The sequence below is a fragment of the Tachyglossus aculeatus genome, chromosome 23, assembly GCF_015852505.1.
Source record: "Tachyglossus aculeatus isolate mTacAcu1 chromosome 23, mTacAcu1.pri, whole genome shotgun sequence".
Lineage (NCBI taxonomy): Eukaryota > Metazoa > Chordata > Mammalia > Monotremata > Tachyglossidae > Tachyglossus > Tachyglossus aculeatus.
The window spans coordinates 16907199-16927431 of NC_052088.1; the positions used below are offsets into that span (position 1 = coordinate 16907199).

Sequence of the window (20233 nt, forward strand, 5' to 3'; positions counted from 1 at the left end):
CCTTCCCCTCTGCCTTCAAACATGCCCATGTCTCTCCCATCCTAAAAAAACCCTCTCTTGACCCCACCTCACCTTCTAGTTATCGTCCCATATCCCTCCTACCATTCCTTTCCAAACTCCTTGAACGAGTTGTCTACACGCGCTGCCTAGAATTCCTCAACAACAACTCTCTCCTCGACCCCCTCCAGTCTGGCTTCCGTCCCCTTCATTCCACGGAAACTGCGCTCTCAAAGGTCACCAATGACCTCCTGCTTGCCAAATCCAACGGCTCATACTCTGTCCTAATCCTCCTCGACCTCTCAGCTGCCTTTGACACTGTGGACCACCCCCTTCTCCTCAACACGTTATCTGACCTTGGCTTCACAGACTCCGTCCTCTCCTGGTTCTCCTCTTATCTCTCCGGTCGTTCTTTCTCAGTCTCTTTTGCAGGCTCCTCCTCCCCCTCCCATCCTCTTACTGTGGGAGTTCCCCAAGGTTCAGTGCTTGGTCCCCTTCTGTTCTCAATCTACACTCACTCCCTTGGTGACCTCATTCGCTCCCACGGCTTCAACTATCACCTCTACGCTGATGACACCCAGATCTACATCTCTGCCCCTGCTCTCTCCCCCTCCCTCCAGGCTCGCATCTCCTCCTGCCTTCAGGACATCTCCATCTGGATGTCCGCCCGCCACTTAAAGCTCAACATGTCGAAGACTGAGCTCCTTGTCTTCCCTCCCAAACCTTGTCCTCTCCCTGACTTTCCCATCTCTGTTGACGGCACTACCATCCTTCCCGTCTCACAAGCCCGCAACCTTGGTGTCATCCTCGACTCCGCTCTCTCATTCACGCCTCACATCCAAGCCGTCACCAAAACCTGCCGGTCTCAGCTCCGCAACATTGCCAAGATCCGCCCTTTCCTCTCCATCCAAACCGCTACCCTGCTAATTCAAGCTCTCATCCTATCCCGTCTGGACTACTGCACTAGCCTTCTCTCTGATCTCCCATCCTCGTGTCTCTCTCCACTTCAATCCATACTTCATGCTGCTGCCCGGATTATCTTTGTCCAGAAACGCTCTGGACATATCACTCCCCTCCTCAAAAACCTCCAATGGCTACCGATCAATCTGCGCATCAGGCAGAAACTCCTCACCCTGGGCTTCAAGGCTCTCCATCACCTCGCCCCCTCCTACCTCACCTCCCTTCTCTCCTTCTACTGCCCAGCCCGCACCCTCCGCTCCTCCACCACTAATCTCCTCACTGTACCTCGCTCTCGCCTGTCCCGCCATCGACCCCCGGCCCACGTCATCCCCCGGGCCTGGAATGCCCTCCCTCTGCCCATCCGCCAAGCTAGCTCTCTTCCTCCCTTCAAGGCCCTGCTGAGAGCTCACCTCCTCCAGGAGGCCTTCCCAGATTGAGCCCCTTCTTTCCTCTCCCCCTCGTCCCCCTCTCCATCCCCCCGCCTTACCGCCTTCCCCTCCCCACAGCACCTGTATATATGTATATATGGTTGTACATATTTATTACTCTGTTTATTTATTTATTTATTTATTTTACTTGTACATTTCTATCCTACTTATTTTATTTTGTTGGTATGTTTGGTTCTGTTCTCTGTCTCCCCCTTTTAGACTGTGAGCCCACTATCGGGTAGGGACTGTCTCTATGTGATGCCAATTTGTACTTCCCAAGCGCTTAGTACAGTGCTCTGCACATAGTAAGCGCTCAATAAATACGATTGATTGATTGATTGATTGATCACAACAGCCAGTAGCTGTGCCGAAGCTGGCTTTGAAAGAGAGGGGACTGTTTGCAGATCACATTAGTGGATCAAAAAATCGGCCTCTCAGGGCAGATGGAGCATAGACAACTTGAAACCGAAGGGGGAACATCAGTGAGGGGAAGGAGCTCGCTTAGTTGGGTGAGTTAAGACTTCCACTAATTTGAGTGGCAGAGGGTTTATGCCAGCACCTACCGAGACTTAAATATCAGATACTCCTCAAGGGTTCCATCAGCCACAGTTGCCTTGAATGGATGATATCCCAAGTGTTGATTGTTGAGCTTTCTGGTTAGTAAGGTGCCGTATAACACAGCTTTTATTATAATGTTTCGGTCACCCTGGACGGAACTTTAGTGCTTATTTCTGTTAATTTCTCTGACTCCTGCATAAAAATTGAGAAGCAGTAAGACCTAGTGGATGGAGCACAGACCCGGGAGTCAGAAAGGCCTGGGTTCTAATCCTGGTTCTTCCATTTGTCTGCTCTGTGACCTTGGGCAAGTCATTTAACTTCCTTATACCTCTGTTGCCTCATCTCTACTGGAGATTAATGGGTTCAAATCCCGGCTCCGCCAATCGTCAGCTGTGTGACTTTGGTTAAGTCACTTAACTTCTCTGTGCCTCAGTTACCTCATCTGTAAAATGGGGATTAAGCCCGTGGGACAACCTGATCACCGTGTAACCTCCCCAGCGCTTAGAACAGTGCTTTGCACATAGTAAGCGCTTAATAAATGCCATTATTATTATTATTATTATTATTATTATTATTATTATTATTATTATTATTAAATCCTACTCCCTCCTACTTAGAATGTAAGCTCCAAGTGGGACAAGGACTGTGTCCAACTTGTGTATCTTGTATCTACTCCAGCACTTAGTACAGTCGTTGGCACATAATAAGTGCTTAACAAATTCCCTGAAAAAGACAGAACTACTGTGACAGTAGCATTGGACCCCGGGGTCCTCCCCCTCGGAGGAGTGGACACTCACTGGAGGCAGGCAAAGAGTGCCCATGAGGCAGTGGAGAAAAGCTGTCTCCCTACTAAGACCCACTTGTGTCCAGCAACACAATTAGAAAGGAGGGGTCACAAGATATTGCTTGTTGTAGCAGGATCTCTCACTCCTCGGGGCTGATCAACCAGTAGCTAAAATATGTCTTAGGTGTGGGCAAGGCAGGACCTTCAGGGAGGTCGTGGTGATGATGGTATTTGTTAAACGCTTACTATCACTGTTCTAAGCGCTGGGGGGGATACAAGGTGATCAGGTTGTCCCACACGGGGCTCACAGTCTTAATCTCCATTTGACAGATGAGGGAATTGAGGCACAGAGAAGTTAAGTGGCTTGCCCAAGGTCACACAACTGACAAGCGGCGGAATTGGAATTCAAACCCATGACCTGGCTCCCAAGCCCGGGCTCTTTCCACTTTCCACAGAATTATTATTCTGTGTGTCAAGTAATCTGGAGTAACGTGTTCACACTTTTCACAGCCTTTCCTCATGGTCAGCTTCCATTTTTGGTGGCAGGGGCACTCACAAGACAGCTCACAAGAACCCCGAGACCACACCCTCATGAAAATCAAAGGAAATGTGGGAGAGGGCAAGAGGTGCCGTATGTTTCCTGGTTTTTTTAGTCCTCCCTGCCCCTCTTGTGGTATTTAAGTGCTTACTACGTGCCAGGCTCTGTACTAAGCACTGGTTAATACAAGTTAATTAGGTTGGACACAGTCCCTGTCCCACATGGGGCTGACAGTCTTAACCCCATTTTACAAATGAGGTAACTGAAGCTCAGAGAAGTTAAGTGACTTGTCCAAGGTCACACAGCGGACAAGTGGCAGAGCTGGGATTAGAAACCAGGTCCTTCAAAATCCCAGGCCTGTGCTCTATCCACTAGGCCACACTGTTTCCTTGGCCCCTGGTCTGAATTCCCTTTTACATTATCCCTGCCAACCCGATTCAAACCTATCTGGGCAGGGCAACCTTTAAGGCCTTGCTGGGGTGCTACAGTTTGAACACATCTTGTGATTTGAAAGAGAATGTTCCTAGTCTCCACGTTTTTTGTTTGTTTTTTTTAACCCACTTCTCCCCATTACTCTGAGGAATCTCAGCTCAAACCAGACAGCTGAGAACTCATTCTGGGCACAGAGCTGTGTTTTTACCCTTCGCAACTGAACAGAAAAGTAGGGAAGCTCTAAGGAAATGTTCATGGATTTTTCTCCCACCATTGCTCCCGAGGATTCAAATCTCGGCCGTAAAGTGTATTTCTTGGCTTTCCTCACCTTGAGGCATGTAATGTGTGTGCCCGAGCCAACCAGCTCTTTTTCATTAGACACTTTTTGCTGACTTTTTTTTTCCTACCGCCCTACGTGCCTGACTTCTTTGAGTCAAACCAGGAACATTGATTTGGGATTATGCTTGTTCTTTTTCCGTGGCAGAATTATGAAGAAACTGTATGGAAAGTAAACCTGACATTGTAGAATTTTTTTTTAACAAGTCACTGTGCCCTGCTTGATGTAAGTGTGCCATTCAAGTAAGCCACCTGATGCTCCCTGTTTTGGGGCCTGTGTGTTCTTTACAGGCTCGGGGAACCCAGCAGATATCTTGCTGTTAGTGTTTTGCAGCTGACATGCTGTGAGCCCCTGGATCAAAGAGAAGCAGCACGGCTCAGTGGAAGGAGCACGGGCTTTGGAGTCAAAGATCAAGGGTTCAAACCCTGGCTCCTCCACTTGTCAGCTGTGTGACTTTGGGCAAGACACTTCACTTCTCTTTGCCTGTGACCTCATCTGTAAAATAGGGATGAAGACTGTGACACCCCCCCCCCCGCCCCGAGGGACAACCTGATCACCTTGTAACCTCCCCAGCGCTTAGAACAGTGCTTTGCACATAGTAAGTGCTTAGTAAATGCCATTATTCCCCCTTATAGACTGTGAGCCCATTGTAGGGTAGGGACCGTCTGTATATGCTGCCAACTTGTACTTCCCAACGCTTAGTACAGTGCTCTGCACACAGTAAGCGCTCAATAAATATGATTGAATGAATGAATGAATAAAATCAATGGAAACACTCCAGAATAAGGGGGAAAAGGGGTTCTGCTGAATTATCAAGGGCACTGAAAAATCTGTTAGTGTGAAATTCAGGGTGGGACTGCAGTGTAGCAGAGGGAGCTGCTCATTAGATGGCTTTGCTGACAGCTTACTAGAGGAGGAAGAGAAAGATTCAGGGCCTAGAGGGATGCCAAGTTCTTATCAGGGGAAGAACTAATGGGAGCTTGCAGGTGGTAAGAAGGGATAGAGAAGCTAGCGTGGCCCAGTGGATAGAGCATAGGCCTGGGCATCAGAAGGACCCGGATTCTAATCCAGGCTGTGCCACTTGTCTGCTGTCTGACCTTGGGCAAATCACTTCACTTCTCTGTGCCTCTGTTACCTCATCTGTAAAATGGAGATGAAGACTGTGGGACAGGGACTGTGTCTAACCTGATTACCTTGTATCTATCCTAGCACTTAAAACGGTGCACAATTATCCCTATTACTATTATCATTGTTAATAATAATAATGCAAGGAGGAGTTGCTTGGAGCTGCTTAAGAATCTCATTGATCATGGAGAGTAATGACTGGATGGGAGTTGGAATTGAGAAGCAGTGTGGCTTAGTGGAAAGAGCACGGGCTTGGGAATCAGAGGACATGGGTTCTAATCTTGTGTCTGCCACTTGTCTGCTCTGTGACCTTGGGCAAGTCACCCAACTTTTCTGTGCCTTAACTCATCTGTAAAATGGGGATTAAGATTGTGAGCCACCACGTGGGACAACCTGATTACCTTGTATCTACCCCAGTGCTTAAAACAGTGCTTGGCACATAGTAAGTGCTTAACAAATACCATTATTTCATTCATTCATTCAATCGTATTGAGCACTGTACTAAGCGCTTGGAAAGTACAAGTCGGCAACATATAGAGACGGTCGTCTTATTATCTGTGGAACCTCTCAGAGGGAGTGGGCAGCGAGAAACCTGTAGGGGTGTTGGATAGCCAAAAGAAGTGGAGCAACATCCAGGGTTTAGGGGGAAGGAGAATGTGCATGAACTCCAGGGAGGCACAAACTGGCTCAGTGGAAAGAGCATGGGCTTTGGAGTCAGAGGTCATGGGTTCGAATCCCGGCTCTGCCAAGTGTCAGCTGTGTGACTTTGGGCAAGTCACTTGACTTATCTGTGCCTCAGTTCCCTCAACTGTACAGTGGGGAAGAAGACTGTGAGCCCCCTGTGGGACAACCTGATCACCTTGTAACCTCCCCAGCGCTTAGAACAGTGCTTTGCACATAGTAAGCGCCTAATAAATGCCATTTTTTTTAAAAAAAGCTGCTACAAAGAAATCCTCCTCTAGTCCAGGAATGACTATTTTTTTTCACTCTCTTCTAAGGACTGGAGTAGATACTAGGTCATTACATTGTTCGCCATCCTTGTCCCATACAGGCCTCACTACCTTTCTTATCCCTTTTTATAATTGAGGAAACTGAGACTCGGAAAGGTTATTTATTGAGTAAGCGCTCAATAAATACGATTGAATGAATGAGTGATTGATTGAATGAATGAGTTAAGTGGCCCGCTCAAGGTCACCCAGCAGGCCAGAGACAGAGCTGAGATTGGAATCTGGGTCTCTAGACTCTTAGTCCTACTATTTTTCCATTAGGGAGTGTCTTTAAGGCCCACATCCCCACCTCCTCCCTTCCCTCACACTTGCCGCGACATTGGAGGGCGCAGGGGGAGGGCAGAAGCAGTGTGGTCCTGAAATCCGTCCTCTTTTAAAGCAGCTGTCCTAGAGTCTGCGTCGCTGGACCGACCGATTCCTGAGAGTGCCCCGCCTGCGGATACGGCAGAACTATCCCCCTGCAGATCCCCCTCCACCCCTCATCATCTCCGCTACCGCCAGCCAGGTGAGTCCAGCAACCTACACCGAAAAGTAAAACCGGGATGAATCTCAACTCCCTCCAGTACTACTTGCTCAGTAACCTTCCCCTGTCTCTGATGTAAAAATGAGCCAGGTGTAGCCCACTACCCTACCAGTAAGCAAATAAATATCCAGATTTTAAATCCACTACCTGCATTACAGGCATGTATGGGCAGCACAACCATTTAATGAGACGCCGTATAAAACTTGAGAGTTTTGTATCCCGGTGGGTAGAAGCTGTTCCTGGTGCGAGAACAGTTAATGAGCTTGGTTCTCTTGTCTGTAGCTACCGAGGGCACCCGTGGGAACCGTGAAAGGGAAAGCAACCTCCCTCTGCTGCCCCTTGGTCTCTCTCCATTTTCTTTCATTGGAATCAGAGATTTACCGACTTCATGGCGGTTTGAGCCTGCCCCTCTCCCTGCCAGAGTGGTGAGGAGGTGGGAAGGAAGCCATGCCAATGGCAGATGGCCAGCAGAAGAAGTTCTGATAGTGTTTATTGAGTGCCCACTCGGTGCCATACACTGTTCTGTAAACACTTGGGAGAAAACAGCAGTAGCATGAGACACATTCTTGGTCTGCAATGGGCTCACACTCTACCGAGAAGCAGAGTGGCTCTGTGGAAAGAGCATGGGCTTTGGAGTCAGAGGTCATGGGTTTGAATCCTGTTCTGCCAATTGTCAGCTGTGTGACTTTGGGCAAGTCACTTATCTTCTCTGGGCCTCAGTTCACTCATCTGTAAAATGGGGATGAAGACTGCGAGCCCCCTGTGGGACAACCTGATCACCTTGTAACCACCCCAGCGCTTAGAACAGTGATTTGCATAGAGTAAATGCTTAATAAATGCAATAATAATAATTATTATTATTATTACCGTATGTGCTCTAGGCTCCAGACTTGCCCCACAGCAGCCCAACCTGGGCCTGATGGTCACATTGTCAAGTTTATATACACAGTCCTCTGCTGCATGTAGGAGGGAGGCAGAAATTGTGAATGTGGCATTTAAGTGCTTATTACATGACAGGCACTGAACTAAGCACTGGGGTAGATACAAACTTGTCAGGTTAGACGCAGTCTGTTTTCGACGTGGGGCTCACAGCCTTAATTTCCGTTTTACATATGAGGGAACTGAAGCCCAGAGAAGTAAAGTGGCTTACCCAAGGTCACTCAGTAGACAAGTGATGGAGCCTGGATTAGAACCCAGGTCCTTCTGACTCCTAGGGCTGTGCTATATCCATTAGGCCACGCTGCTTCTGTCCTCCCCCAGCGCCTGCTGTATGCCTAGACATCTCTAGCCACCAGCCACACTTAAAAACAGCTCAGTCTTAGCCTGCAACGCAAGGGGGAATTGCCACTTGTATTTGGAATCTGGGTGAACTTTCCCAGTGCAGTGGATGGGATTTCCAACTTCTGCCCAAAAGTCTGAACGTGTTCAAATTCATTCAGTTGTATTTTTTGAGCACTGTGTGCAGAGCACTGTGTTAAGCACTTGGGAGAGTACAATATAACAATAAACAGATACATTCCCTGCCCACAACAAGCTTACAATCTAGAGATGGAAGCAAAGTGCAGGCTGAATCAGAATTATAATGTCATTGGTGGGTCTGGGCTTATTTCAAGATGGTTTGATGTTTCTCTCCATCTCTTGCTTTATTCTTTTTGATTGAACAGGGCAGGCTGCTGACAGCACCCACTGTTCCGTGTCTCCAGCCTCAGCTTTCGCCATTGCCACGGCCGCAGCGGGACATGGAAGTCCACCAGGTGAGAAGTGCGAGGGAGGGGTGGAATCCTGGGGAAAGCTGGCTTCCGACTCTGTTTTTAAGGTGCCACGGTGGCCCTTTTGTGTCCTTGCAGCTGGACTCCACAGATCCCAAAGTAGTTGCAATAGTACTAAGCGCTTTCTGTGTGCAGAACAGTATACTAAGCGCTGAGAGAAATTACACAGGTGGGAATTAAACACAGTCCCTGTCCATAGAATGAATCCTACAGGGACCAACTGGGAGTGTGCGGGAGTTGTTTGTGCCCAGTGAGTAAACCCAGGAAGTGTCCCATGTGGAAGTCACTCCGAGTTTTGCTGTCAGATCATTGAAGGTGTTGACTCCATCCCCCCCATCTTACCTCCTTCCCTTCCCCACAGCACCTGTATATATGTATATATGTTTGTACATATTTATTACTCTATTTATTTATTTTACTTGTACATATCTATTCTATTTATTTTATTTTGTTAGTATGTTTGGTTTTGTTCTCTGTCTCCCCCTTTTAGACTGTGAGCCCACTGTTGGGTAGGGACTGTCTCTATATGTTGCCAATTTGTACTTCCCAAGTGCTTAGTACAGTGCTGTGCACATAGTAAGCGCTCAATAAATACGATTGATGATAATGATGATGATGATATAGGGGGTTGCATCCTTGGAGTGGCTTGGGACAAGGAAAACGTGCATTATAGTACTCTGGCCTCGACCGATGCTCACACAGGAGCACAGCTGATGCTTCTCATGTTGCAGCGTGTTCTGTCCAGGTAGATGTGCATTGTCAGCTCAGTGTTTCCTCATTTCCCAATGGTGGTTTTTTTTTTAAGATACCTGTAAAGTGCTCAATATGTTACAGGTACTGTTCTAAGCACTTTCAGTTAGTCCATGTCCCACGTGGGGCTCACAGCTTTAATCTCCGTTTTACAGATAGGTAAATGCAACGGGCCAAGGCTTTGAAACGTCTTTCATTGACCTTTGTAATCACGATATCTTCAATGTCTCACAACCACAGCCTGTAATTCAGACAGTATTCAAGATAAGGGAGAATTGAGCTTGTTACAGCCCTTGATTGTATCCTTCTTGTTACCTTTTTGAAAGTATGACCATTTCTCCTAGAGCGTGAGTTTTCACTCAGCATTTTGGAAGTAGCATGGCCTAGCGAATAGAGCATGGGCCTGGGAATAAGAAGGATCTGGGTTCTAATCCTCACTCTGCCACTTAACTACTGTGTGACCTTGTTTGTCACTTAATTTATCTGTGCCTCTGTTACCAACTTGTACTTCCCAAGCGCTTAGTACAGTGCTCTGCACACAGTAAGCGCTCAATAAATACGATTGAATGAATGAAAATAAGGGGAACTGTAAGAATTTAATATTATTTTCTCCATATGTTCCCATTAAGGGTACAAAGGAAGATATACGAAGGGTGGAACTTTTAAAAATGGGTTAGAGATTCTTTAAGAATTTTAGCTCTTGCTGAATACGTTCTCCTAAATGAATAGAGAACATAATTTGAATTAATTTAGGAATTAATGTATTTGAAAAATGATTTGAGAAGATGGAAAGCAAGAGGGTCCCTGTTTTGAAATCAGACAGGAAGATTTATATTTATAGCTTTCATTAGGAAGCCATACAAATTGATGATAAAATAAGCAGAGGAATATGCATGATGCGCATGGACCTCTATAGTAATTATGTAAATTCTCTCTGAATTAGAGAGTGCAGACTGACTGAATTCAGTTTCTGCTGCATTGGCTAAACCCAGTACATTTTGGGCAAGTCAAGCAAGATGTATTTTTATATGAAAATTGAACTCAGCAGTCCTAAAACTTGCTCTCAGGAAGGGCCATTAAAATTGTACCTAACAGCCTGCAGTGATGATATTGAATCTCTTTAGGGAATTGTCACAAGTATTTTTCTAGTTATTATTGATTTCAGTTTGCAATAACTCACTTTACAGTGAGTCTTTCTTAGGTAAAGGATCTTCATTATGCTCTTAATGGTGATATTGATATATTTTGAATAATTTGATTTTTTCTTGCTGTGCAACTTCATGAAAAATTTGGTCTACCTTAAAATAATCAAGGGCCAGGATTTCTTAAACTGATTTGTACCCCTGGTATTAGACAAGAGGAGGATCGGGGAGGGGACTTTTTGGGTGAAAATTGAGGAAAAAACACATTCCATCTGAGATGTGAAACTGTGTAATTGGAAATGGATTTCGGTTCTTAATAACTTCATTGAGCACATTGAGTTGTGACACTGAAGCAAGGTTGCGTTATGATTTAGAAGGCCCCAAATGGCTTTAGCAATAACACTTCAAGAACCTGGTGTTTACAGAGGAATATTTCATCGTTGTTCAGTGTCATCTTGAGGTGTATATGTACATGGTCTGATGCTTTATTTAGTCTTTGCTGTCAGCTCCTAGTGTACAGAATTTTACCCTACTGCAGGTGGCCTGCCTTGGGCTGTGAATTTTCTAGGTCTTGTGAATTGAGTGATGGTGGGTCAAGGTAAGCCAAGGATAAGAAGCAGCGCGGCTCAGTGGAAAGAGCCCGGGCTTGGGAGTCAGAGGTCATGGGTTTGAAACCCGACTCTGCCACATGTTTGCTGTGCGACCTTGGGCAAGTCACTTAGCTTCTCTGTGCCTCAGTTCCCTCATCTGTAAAATGGGGATTAAGACCGTGAGCCCCCTGTGGGAAAACCTGATCACCTTGTAACCTCCCCAGTGCTTAGAACAGTGCTTGGCACATAGTAAGTGCTTAATAAATGCCATCATCATTATTATTATTATAAGAAGAACGTCTGGAAAAGATGACAGAAATAAAGGGTGGGAAACATTTTTTATGACTTCTTCGCAAAATCGAGTATGTTAGCCTTAAAACAAATTGAATGGGTCTGAGCACTGTACTAAATGCTTAGGGAGCCCTCCTTCAAAACCCTCCTAAAATCACATCTCCTCCAAAAGGCTTTCCCAGACCAAACGGGAAAGCCTTTTGGAGGAAATGTGATTTTTACCACCCTCCCCTTTGCATTGATTATGAATCTGGCTTTGTAGCCCTTGAGCACTTTGAGACTCCTCCAAGCCTGCCATACTTATGTAAATACTCTTATATCCTACTATTTCCCTTATCCCTAATCTACTTTAACATCTCTCTCCCCCTGTAGGCTATAAACTCCTTATGGGCAGGGGTCACTTTGACCAACTGTATTGTATTGTACTTTCCAAAGCAGTTGATATAGTGCTCCACACACAGCGAGGCCAATAAATACCATTGATTGATTGATTCAATAGAGTTAGTAGACATAATTGTCCTTAAGGACTTAACAATCTAGTGGTGGAGACAGACACTAAAATAATCTCCAAGTAGGAGGAAGCAGTAGTCTTGAAAATCTGTGTACTTGAGGGCTTTGAGTGCCCAAGTGCTTGGAAGTATTGGGTGTTTGCCTTTTTATGGTATTTTCATTCATTCATTCAATTGTGTTTATTAAGCACTTACTGTGTGCAGAGCACCGTACTAAGCGCTTGGGAAGTACAGGTTGGCAACATATAGAGATGGTCCCTATCCAACAACGGGCTCACAGTCTAGAAAGGGGAGACAGACAACAAAACAAAACATGTGGACAGGTGTCAAGTCGTCAGAACAAATAGAATTAAAGCTAAATGCACATCATTAACACAATAAATAGAATAGTAAATATGTACAAGTAAAATAGAGTAATAAATCTGTGCAAGTAAAATAGAGTAATAAATTTGTGCAAACATGTACGGGTGCTGTGGGGAGGGGAAGGAGGTAGGGCGGGGGGGATGGGGGTAGGGTAAGTGCTTTCTACGTATGTGTCAAGCGTTGTTTTAAGCTCTGGGGTAGATACAAATTAATCAAGTTGGACATAGTTCCTGTCCCACATGGGGATCACAGTCTAAGAAGGAGTCTCAGAAGGTATTGAATCTCAGTATTACAGTTGAGGAAACTGAGGTACAGAGAGGTGCCTTGCTCAATGTCAAACAATAAACAAGTGGTGGAGCTGGGATTAGAACCCAGCCCCCTTTAGGAGACTGGCAGGCACCACCCTACCTCCTTCCCCTCCCCATAGCACCTGTATAGATGTTTGTACGGATTTATTACTCTATTTTACTTGTACACATTTATTATTCTGTTTATTTTGTTAATGATGTACATCTAGCTTTATTTCTATTTATTCTGATGACTTGACACCCGTCCACATGTTTTGTTTTGTCGTCTGTCCCCCACTCCTAGACTGTGAGCCCGTTGTTGGGTAGGGACCATCTCTATATGTTGCCAACTTGGACTTCCCAAGTGCTTAGTACAATGCTCTGCACACAATAAGCGCTCAATAAATACAATTGAATGAATGAATGAACCTCCCTCCTTTATCCCAGAGTCTCATTTAGCCTGCAGATTGGGTTAGAGTGGTGAATTCTTCTAGCAAACAGTGGAAGGGCAACCAGACAGGAAAGAGTGTCGACAGCAGGGGAGAAGGCAGTAGCCCCCCAGTTGCCAGGGGCCACATTCAGTTCCTCTGAGCCTCAGGGGAGCGGCTTGGTCCAAAGCAAATTGAAACTGTATAAAGCCGGAAAGGGATTGTGAAGATCCGCCTGGTGCCATGGGAATTCGGCCTGGCTACCACCCCAAATGGAAGGTCATTCCTTCCGGAGAAGTGGCAGGGTGGGATACTGAGTCCAGAATGGGCAGAATTGGCCATTCCTGTGTCTCGGGGAGCAGCGCACTCTCTCTCACTGGGGCCTAGCAGAAAAGATAAATATATTAATGTTTTGTGGTGAAAAAGGGTTGGTGTGAAATCTCCGTTAGATTTTTGAGACAATCAAAAATCTAGAGGAGCATTGTGGCCTAGTGAAAAGAGCACAGGCCTGGGAGTTAGAAGACTTGGGTTCTGATCCCAGCTCTGCTGTGTGACTGTGGGCAAGTCACTTAACTCCTCTGTGCCCCAGTTTCCTCACCTGTAAAATAGGGACAAGATATATTGTGAGCCTCTTGTGGGATGAGACTGTGCCAGATCTGATAATCATGTATCTGTTCCAGCATTTAGCACATACGAAGCACTAATAATCAGAGTCTTCCCAACGTTCCCCATGCCCACTTTACACACATACCTGTTCTGTGCACGAAGACATTTTTCTAATCTAAAGTGAGTGTGGGTGTGCCCATTTACCTGAGTAAACGTGGATTTCTGGAGTACAAACAGATTGAATTTGGCTGCTTTGAGGCATTGGTAGTAATGGACAGCAAGGAGTGTGAATTTAGGAACAATAATTTACAAGTTAAACAAACCAACATAAAAATTGCTTACAATGAAACGAAGAGTTCTTAGGAGGAGAATCCCCTGACTCCTCACCCATACCAGTTCTGTAGTGGTAGTAGTATTTATTGAGCCCCCACTTGGCACAGTGGACTGTATTAGATGCTTGGGAAGTTCAGAATTACAGTGACAAATTTCCAGCAGACAAGGGCTTACATGCTAATTGGGGAAAGCAACATAAAACTATTTTCAAGTAATGTGGTTGAAATAAATTGAGCAGCCCTAGATACACAAATGTGTTAAGGAGGGTATAAATAAAGTTCATAAGTGCCAAGAGTGAGCAACATAAATAGTTTAACGTTTAGTTGAATAAATGCATTATCTTAAGTGCTGAAGATGAGAATAAGTATGGATATATGTGGTACAGATGGCTGAGGGGTTTCTATGATGTGGGATGCTGTAATAAACTTGTGAAGAGAAGGGAAGGGCAGACAACACAGAACCTTAACTGTTACTTGTCTGGTCCTACTTTAGGCGCTTTCTCCTTAGTGAGCTACTAAGGGATTCATTTTTGTAATGAGAGTTCATTAAAATTCTGAGCAACCCATGCAGCCATAGCATAGAGGGAACTTTCCTTAAGCAATTGTTTAAACAAAATGGTCTTAATGAGGGGTTTTCCAGGTGGCTTGTTTTCTGATTGAAGCAAATAGCAGAGTTTCATCTGGTTTATTGCATTTCCATGCAAGACACCCATCAAATACTTGCAAAATTAGGGGACAACCTGAAATTAATAAGTTGGTTTAGATTATCCTTGTATTTCAAGACTTGAGAGCACTGTCCCCCTTCTAGAATCACCAGCTAAGTAAGACATGGCTTGAATAGACTCATGTTTTCTTCTGCTCCCGAATCTCAAGCTGTTTGATTTTAACAAAACTGTTGCTTAGCAATACAAGGAAACTTAATAGCTAAATACTCCTCTTCACACTGAGAAGCGCCTCCCTGTGTAGCTATTGTGAAGCTGTACTACTGATTTAAAAAGTGTAATTATCATTGTAAGAGAAAATTGAAGTTTGCCTTTGTGACACATAACACCTTTCCCTTCCATCCCGGCAACAACCCAGTTGGAGATGGGTTGGCCCAGTTTGAACCCAGAACACAACAGGGTTGTTGCTCCTCATCCTCCTCGTCCTTGTCCTCTTTCTCCCCTCCCTCCTCCTCCTCTCCTTCCTCTTCCTCTTTCTCCTCTTCCTCCTCCTCCTCTTCCTTGTCCTCTTCTTTCTCTTCCTTTTTCTCCTCCTCCCCTTCCTCCTAGTACCCAGCATTTACTAGGCAGTCTCACCTGAGACAGAGGATGAGAGGGGCTGGAAAATGGGGCAGTTCCTTCAAAGTTCAAGGATATCGGGGGCGGTTTATGTCATTCAGAGAGTCCCCCCACCTGAGACCCTGGAATTGGGTTGTGGGAGGGAGGAAGGGAAGGAAGACGAGACTGTTCCCTGCCTTTCTGGGGGTTCAACTTGAGGAAATTTGGAGGCCCAGCTAGAATTCAGAATAATGTAGAATCCCTGCTATGCCCTGGTCTTAACTCATCCCACGAGTGAAGGCTTCTCACTTTGGCCCTCAGAGACCTCTGGGTTCTTGAGGAGAGCTACCAGCTCCCAGGAAATCACAGAGCACTTAGCACAGGGAGGCCCCCACTACAAAGGCAAAGGGAGGCCGAGAAGCAAAGCCCAAATGACCTGAGTGATTTCCAGTGCTCCTCGTACCCATAAAGTGCATGAAGCCCTTCGGAGTGAAGCAAAAGTTCAGCCTGGGCCTGGGAAATGGGAGCAAGCAGCTCTGGCTGACCCAGTGTGGCGTGAACAATAATAATAATAATAATTATAATTATGGTATTTGTTAAGCACTTACTATGTGCCAAGCACTGTTCTAAGCGCTGGGGTAGATACAAGGTAATCAGGTTGTCCCACGTGGGGCTCACAGTCTTAATCCCCATTTTACAGGTGAGGTAACTGAGGCACAGAGAAGTGAAGTGGCTTGCCCAAGGTCACACAGCAGATAAGTGGTGGAACGGGGATTAGAACCCATGACCTCGGGCTCCCAAGCCTGGGCTCTTTCCATTAAGTCCATGGCTGTCTTTATCCCTGCCTGGCACACAGAGTACCTTTCACCGTCCACTTAGCATCCCCAAACAGTGCCACAGTCCGTACTTTCCCCACATGTGACGTGCGTGTCTGGCAATATCCGGAAGCAGGAGGAAGTGTCTGGGTGTCACCTGTTCACATTCTGGAGGAGTACAGGATGGGAGAAAGCCCCGGGCTGATTTAGACATGTTCCCCTTGAAAGAGTGGCAGCAGTTGATGATGATGATAGTATTTGTTAAGCACTTACTATGTGCAAAGCACTGTTCTAAGCACTGGGGGGATCCAAGGTGATCAGGTTGTCCCACGTGGGGCTCACAGTCTTAATCCCCCTTTTACAGATGAGGTCACTGAGGCCCAGAGAAGTGAAGTGACTTGCCCAAAGTCACACAGCTGACAATTGGCGGAGCCGGGATTTGAACCCGTGACCTCTGACTCCAAAGCCCGGGCTTTTCCACTGACCACGCTGCTTCTCTATGTTATGTGTTATGGTGGTTGGTACAACCAGAAACCATCTGAGTCCAAAGCTCTGCCAGCTTCCTGGGAAGGGAATTCACCGGGCATGGGAGGGCTTCTCCGCAGGCCTTTAAGCTGAAGGCTGCTTGTGTTTCCAGGAGAGTGCTTTGGTCATGGGAATCCTGTAGCTGGGATTGAAATGATCACTCTGTGTTGCCCTGTGGAATCAATGATGAGAAAGCTAAATTGTCAGATTGATGATAGGGTACTTTTAATTATCCTCCCTAATAGACTAGACTGTGAGCTCAGATAATCGAAATTATGGATAATCTCCCTGTGGCTTTCCCTGTTTCCATGCTGTCTGCTGCTGCTGTGGCCTGCCCTTTCCACCCCCCCTACTCCCACTGGGAATCTGGCCAGCGTGGACCTGAAGGTCATTTTCCAATGCTCTCCATCTATCAGGCTATCCTGGGGACCAGTGCAGCTCCTGAACCAATCAATCAATCAATCAGTCATATTTACTGAGCGCTTACTGCGAGCAGAGCACTGTACTAAGCGCTTGGGAAGTACAAGTTGGCAATATATAGAGACAGTCCCTACCCAACAGTGGGCTCACAGTCTAAAAGACTGTTAAAAGACCAGTTTAACTGGTCTAAAAGACCAGTTACCTTCTCTTTGCTCTCCATGGCCCTGGATGTCTTTTCTTGGATTCTTTGTGCCCTCCACCTTCTCTGGAGTCCCTGGAGCCATGGTTGGGTCTGGCCCTCCTCAGGGCCTAATGCTACCTGAAGGAAGGTGACCCAAGCACTGGCTGGGAGATAGAAAAAATATCTTTTTCTTATACTTTATATCCACCAGTAATTTCTTCTTTATTTTCTTCTTCTTTGCTGGTCCAGATACTAGATAATTGGGCTAGACACAGTTCCTGTTCCAGGGCTCATAGTCTGAATCCCCATTTTAAAGATGAGGAAACTGAGGCACAGAGAAATGAATTGACGAGCCCAGGCGTACACAGCAGACAAATGCAGTGTGGCTCAGTGGAAAGAGCGTGGGCTTTGGAGGCAGAGGCCATGGGTTCAGATCCTGGCTCTGCCAATTAGCTGTGTGACTTTGGGCAAGTCACTCAGCTTCTCTGTGCCTCAGTTAACTCATCTGTAAAATGGGGATTAAGACTGTGAGCCCCCCATGGGACAACCTGATCACCTTGTAACCTCCCCAGCGCTTAGAGCAGTGCTTTGCACATAGTAAGCGCTTAATAAATGTCATTATTATTATTATTATTATTATTATTATTATTATTATTATTATTAAATGGCAGAGCAGAGATTAGAACCCAGGTGACTGCTAGGCCCATGCTCTTTCCACTAGTTCATGCTGCTTCTGAGGCAGGGTGGCCTAGTGGAAAGAGTGTAAGCCTGGGAACCAGGAGATCTGGGTTGTGATTCCAGCCCTGCTACTGACCTGCTGTGGAACCTTAGGCCTGTCCCTTTGGGCCTCAGTTTCGTCATCTGTATGATGGGGATAACCTATCTGCTCTCCCTACCTCTCAGACTGTGAGCACCATGTGGGACAGGGGCCATATCAGATCTGATTTCTATGTCGTGTACTAGTTCCAGTGCTTATAAGCCTGTCAGGGATGAGAACTGGTTTGCAAGTGGGACTGTGCAAACCAGTATTACTACAATAATTCCCACGAGCTTGTTCTCAGTCCCCTCACCTGGGTGACTGTACCATGGAACTTCCTCCCGCTTTGTTTCCAACATATCCCCTCATCTTTAAAGCCCTACTGAAACCGCATCTCCTCCAGTAAGCCTTCCCTGATTAATCTCTCATCTGCCTACTCTATTTTCCCCTCCCTCCCTCAATATGCACTCGAGTCCATATCCACTTTCCATCCCACCCCTCACCCCCAAGTCCATATGTGCATATTCTTATAATCTCGCTTTCCCTACCTGTAATTTATTTTAATGCCTCTTTCCCCCGTAGATAGTAAGCTCCTTGAGGGAAGGGATTTTGTCTGCTTACTCCATTGTACTCTTCCAAGTGCTTAGTACAGTGCTCTGAACGCGGTAAGTGCTTAATAAAGACTATTTAGATTACTAGGTATCAAATAGTCCAGGTTTTAGACAATAAAGCTCACTCTGGCTCCCAATTTTGGACAAAGGGAATGAGGCGATGACCATCTCTTTCCCTAAAGACCAAAGATGCTTTCGTCCAACATAGAAGCTATCTGCGTTCTTTCTGTTTTTTTGGAACAAGACTTTTACAGAATGTCTCAGCCAGGCATTTCGAGAGAGGCTTAACCACTAACTTGACAAGTCAAAATTTTAAAAACACATCAAGGCTCCCAGCAGTGCAGATGGTTTCAAATCTGCTTTAAGGAAGCTTTTTCTCTTCCTACAGTGTGACTAAAGGACCTTAACCAAGGAAGATTTCTTCAAGGATTTCTTTGCCATATTTCATAGTTTTGTCTATGATTTTTGATAACTAGGGGAGGCAGAGTAAGAGTAGTAATAGCCATTATTCTGGGAGTTCTACATGCACAGCACTGTACTAAGCGCTGGAAAGAAGCACACAGCTGAAAAATCGGCATTGGCCCTAGCCCCCAGTGGGGCCCACAGTCTAAGACTACGGGGAACCATGTGGCCTAATGGAAAGAACGCAGACTTGGGAGTCAGGGGGCCTGGGTTCTAATTGCAAGTCCACCACTTTTCTGCTGTGTGACATTGGGAAAGTCACGACCTCTCTGTGCCTCAGTTACCTCATTTGTGAAATGGGGATTAAGACCGTGGGCCCCGTGTGGGACATGGACTGTGCCCAACCTGTTTTGTTTGTATCCACCCCAGCGCTTAGGACTGTGCCTGGTACACAGTAAGCACTTAATAAATACCAGAATTGTCATTAAGAATAAAGATAGGGAAGGGCTTAGTGACAGATACATAAGGAAAGATGAAACACAAATGTAAACATCAGGGACTAGTACAAATATCACTGAGCAGCAGGGTATTCAGGTTTCTCACGGCTCAGACCAACAGAAGACACAGCCATAGCAGTGGCCTACCCGGAGTTTGAGAAGTTGAACAAATCTCCCACTCCCATTGTGCCCTTGGGCTGGAGTAGGGGCCGATGATAGCCCGGTGCCGTGGAAGCGGGGCAGCCTCTCGCCCGCATCGGAGGCCCTGGAGGATGGGGCCAAGGTAGTGGGGAAGGGTACATGCAGCTGACCATTTGTTTGAGTGATTAGTGCAGAAGGAGTACATAGTTCAAAAACATACTTTGTGGGTACCCGAGCTGCAGCTGAGACTCTCAGAGTACTTCCTTTGGGGTGCGGGCAGCAGTTTCCCTCCACCAGTCCGCTTTTCAAGAAGCGGTGTGGCTGAACACAAGGAGGTGTGAAATCTGGAAAGTAGCTGAAAGTTCTCCGGACCCATCGGGCAGATGACTTATTAATGGCCCGACATATGAAATGCAGCCACTTTGGGTTCTCTGAACACAAAACAGTCCAAATACCTCGGCTTTGGAAATGGCAAGTCTTTTACCCTCAGTGATGTTTCTGAGGCACTTCACCTCCTCTGTTGTCAGCTGTTTAGTAGTTTTCCAGATGAGTCTTTGACACTGCTTAACTTGCAAATTTTGTAAATTTATTCATATTTTCATTCTCAATATTTGTTGAGCACTTACACGGTGCTAACTTTATGGGGCGGGGCTACACTATTGTCTGTGGAGGGCTTACTGTCTAGTGGATACAAAATTGGTAACAAACCAGAATGGTGGAGAGCATTGAATCTGGAGGATGGGAGCTTTTCTTTGCTGTTAGAGGACATGGAGAACCACAGGAGATTTTTGAGAATTGGAGAGACATATGCTAAGCTACATTTCAGGAAGTCTATCTGGACAGTGATGTGGGGTATGGATTGAAGAAGG

At 46.0% G+C, this 20233-nt stretch overlaps 1 protein-coding gene across 3 annotated transcripts in view; it reads left to right on the plus strand.

Annotated features, from left to right (window-relative positions):
• The window catches only part of RASGRF2 (Ras protein specific guanine nucleotide releasing factor 2), a 209110-nt gene that overhangs the window by 112574 nt on the left and 76303 nt on the right, over positions 1-20233 (plus strand). For 2 of the 3 annotated variants that reach the window (XM_038765854.1, XM_038765856.1), the window contains exons 16-17: positions 6546-6671; positions 8354-8443. In XM_038765854.1, coding sequence (XP_038621782.1) covers positions 6546-6671; positions 8354-8443 — 216 coding nt within the window. The remainder of the gene's footprint in view (positions 1-6545; positions 6672-8353; positions 8444-20233) is intronic. The other variant, XM_038765855.1, reaches the window with a different exon arrangement.